This window comes from Palaemon carinicauda, chromosome 32 (genome assembly GCF_036898095.1).
Source record: "Palaemon carinicauda isolate YSFRI2023 chromosome 32, ASM3689809v2, whole genome shotgun sequence".
In the NCBI taxonomy this organism is placed as follows: Eukaryota; Metazoa; Arthropoda; class Malacostraca; order Decapoda; family Palaemonidae; genus Palaemon; species Palaemon carinicauda.
Genome location: NC_090756.1, coordinates 53,184,186 through 53,186,685, shown reverse-complemented (window position 1 = coordinate 53,186,685; position 2,500 = coordinate 53,184,186). Strand labels below are relative to the sequence as shown.

Here is a 2,500-nt window from a genome sequence, read left to right as displayed (position 1 = left end):
ATTCAATTATGTCCGGTTTCTTTTCTGCTTTATCACTACAAGTGACACTATCATTCATGTTACTCAACAATACTACAGTTTTTCTTCCTTTTCTGGGACAATATGAAATAATTATATTTTCTTCATAGAAACCTTCAAGGGTAGTATATCTGATCCTTCCTTTAGAGTTACAGAATTCTACTGGGAGTTCTTTTAAATTTTTTCTGATAGTTCCAACAATTGTTTGCTTGCGCTTTTTTAGTTCCTTAGCTAAATCTAAGCTACAGAAAAATTTGTCATAAATTATATATCTACCTTTAAGCCCTTCTGTAAGTTGCAGAACGATACGTTTACCTTGCTCACGTTCTGCAGATTCATCTTTACGCCCAGTGTAAACTTCAGCATTCCAAAGTTAACTATTCTCTGCATCACATGCTGCCCAAATCTTTATCCCATATCTATCAGGTTTTGATGGAATATACTGCCTTAATGGATACTTTCCTCTAAAAGGAAGCAGTTGTTCATTTATGGTAACAGTTGATGATATGTTATACATCAGAGGGAGTCTCTCAACCCAAATGTTCCAAATATCTCTAATAGGAGCAAGTTTGTCTGCGGATCTCCTTCGAGCTCTTGTTTCTTTATCATGAAATCTAATGAACCCAGAATATTTCATAAAGGTTTCAAGAGACATTGTAGCTCGAAATATAGGACGTCCATATATGTCATCCCAAAGACTCCTAAGAGACTCTCCATGAGATTTATAAACTCCTGCTAAAAGACGTAATCCATAATATGCACTCAGGTTTTCTAGGCTAATTATATCTCCTGAACCCAAGATGCGATTAGCTTCTTTTTTTGTCATTTTCAAAATAATTTGAATAATTTTGGAGTTATGAATAATTCAAATGCAGACAGTATATCTGATATTTTTGAAGTTGTATAACGAGTGATACCAGGAGTTTGATCAATGATATTTCTTGCACACTTCTTTCCTGATGACCTGTTTGCTTTTTCTGAAGACCATACAATATTTCCCCTTTTGGATGTGAAATTCACAGAGGAATGTGGCTGTTCTTCATCATTACCGTTAGTATCAATGGATGTTGAATTTGAGCTGGTAGATGTTTGATCATAAGGTTCATTGCCATTATCCATACCGGTATTTCCCTTTCTGGTTGAATAATTTAGACCGTAAGACTGCTGTTTTTCAGCTTCATCTTCATAGTCAGTCACTGAGATCATCATGAACTGAAAGATGGTAATTTTCACCATCATCACTTTCTGAAGATATACAATCACTTTCTTCACCGGATTCATGACCATAAAACTTGTTTACAGGAAAAGCTGTATACTTTCTGGAACACAAACAAAGAAAACGGCTTGTCTTAGTGTCCAAAGCATGTGACCTAGACTATTGCTGGTAATAATTTTCATATTATAATATTATACTCAGAATTTTTCTGACCAATATTTCCTCTGAATCATTATAAATCAAAGACAACGATCTTACAATGATGTAAAGACTTAGTTATCCATGGTTGATGAATTTTTCTAGGTAAAATATTATGGAAGCTCTCTCACTTTTTTATCTTTACCTTGTAAACAAAGAAGATCAATTTTTAATGAATACAATAATTAAAGAAATTGTATATACTGCAATAGAAAGGGTAACTTCAATAATCATACCATCTTTGATACAGATAGCGAATAACTGTGAAAAAAAATACAGCAAAAAGTAGGTACGGGTCATTTTGACCCGAACAGATTAGATGTTACTTTTTTTGCTGCTCAGTAACTACAAGGAAATATTTTACCATGCTTAAGCAACACAATAATCTCTTAAAGTCAGGAGAATTCAAGGAGTATGAAGCTTTAATCTATAAAAACCAGAAAGATATGGTAATTTAAAATGGCTTTCGGGTCAAAAAGACCCCTAACAGTGCAGAAGGGTTAACATATTTTTTTCAGTAGCAATCTTAATTCTAATATTGATTAATTCAACACTTATTTCTATGGTTTTGTTCGAAATCTTTGTAAAATCCTGGAGATAAAAAGTTATGTATTATTTATTACCTATACATTGATATATATATATATATATATATATATATATATATATATATATATATATATATATATATATATATATATATATATATATATATATATAGAATTTTTGTGGCCTATTGGTAACGTCCCGCTCAAACTAGTTAGTTCCTTTAGTGTCTGCAATCTCACCATCCTTGTGAGCTAAGAAGGTGGGTTTGAGGGAGTGTATAGGGCTATCTGATGAGTCATCAGCAGCCATTGCCTGGCCCTCCCTGGTCCCAGCTTGAGAAAAGAGGGGTCTTCCGCGTTGCTAATATGTATATGTGGTCAGTTCCTATGCCATTGTCCTGCTTGCTAGGGCAATGTCACTGTCCCTTGCCTGTGCTATTCGTTGATTGTCCTTAAAACATAATCAATACACTTTTGATTCTGTTTTTACACCTTTTCTTGAATAGGATTTTAAAATATA

At 33.3% G+C, this 2,500-nt stretch overlaps 1 protein-coding gene across 1 annotated transcript; it reads right to left on the bottom strand.

Annotated features, from left to right (window-relative positions):
• Positions 1-391: 391 nt before the first annotated feature.
• LOC137625608 (piggyBac transposable element-derived protein 4-like) lies at positions 392-844 on the bottom strand. The gene has a single exon (XM_068356518.1). It carries the CDS (start codon positions 842-844, stop codon positions 392-394), a length of 453 nt encoding a protein of 150 aa, XP_068212619.1.
• Between the last annotated feature and the right edge of the window lie 1,656 nt (positions 845-2,500).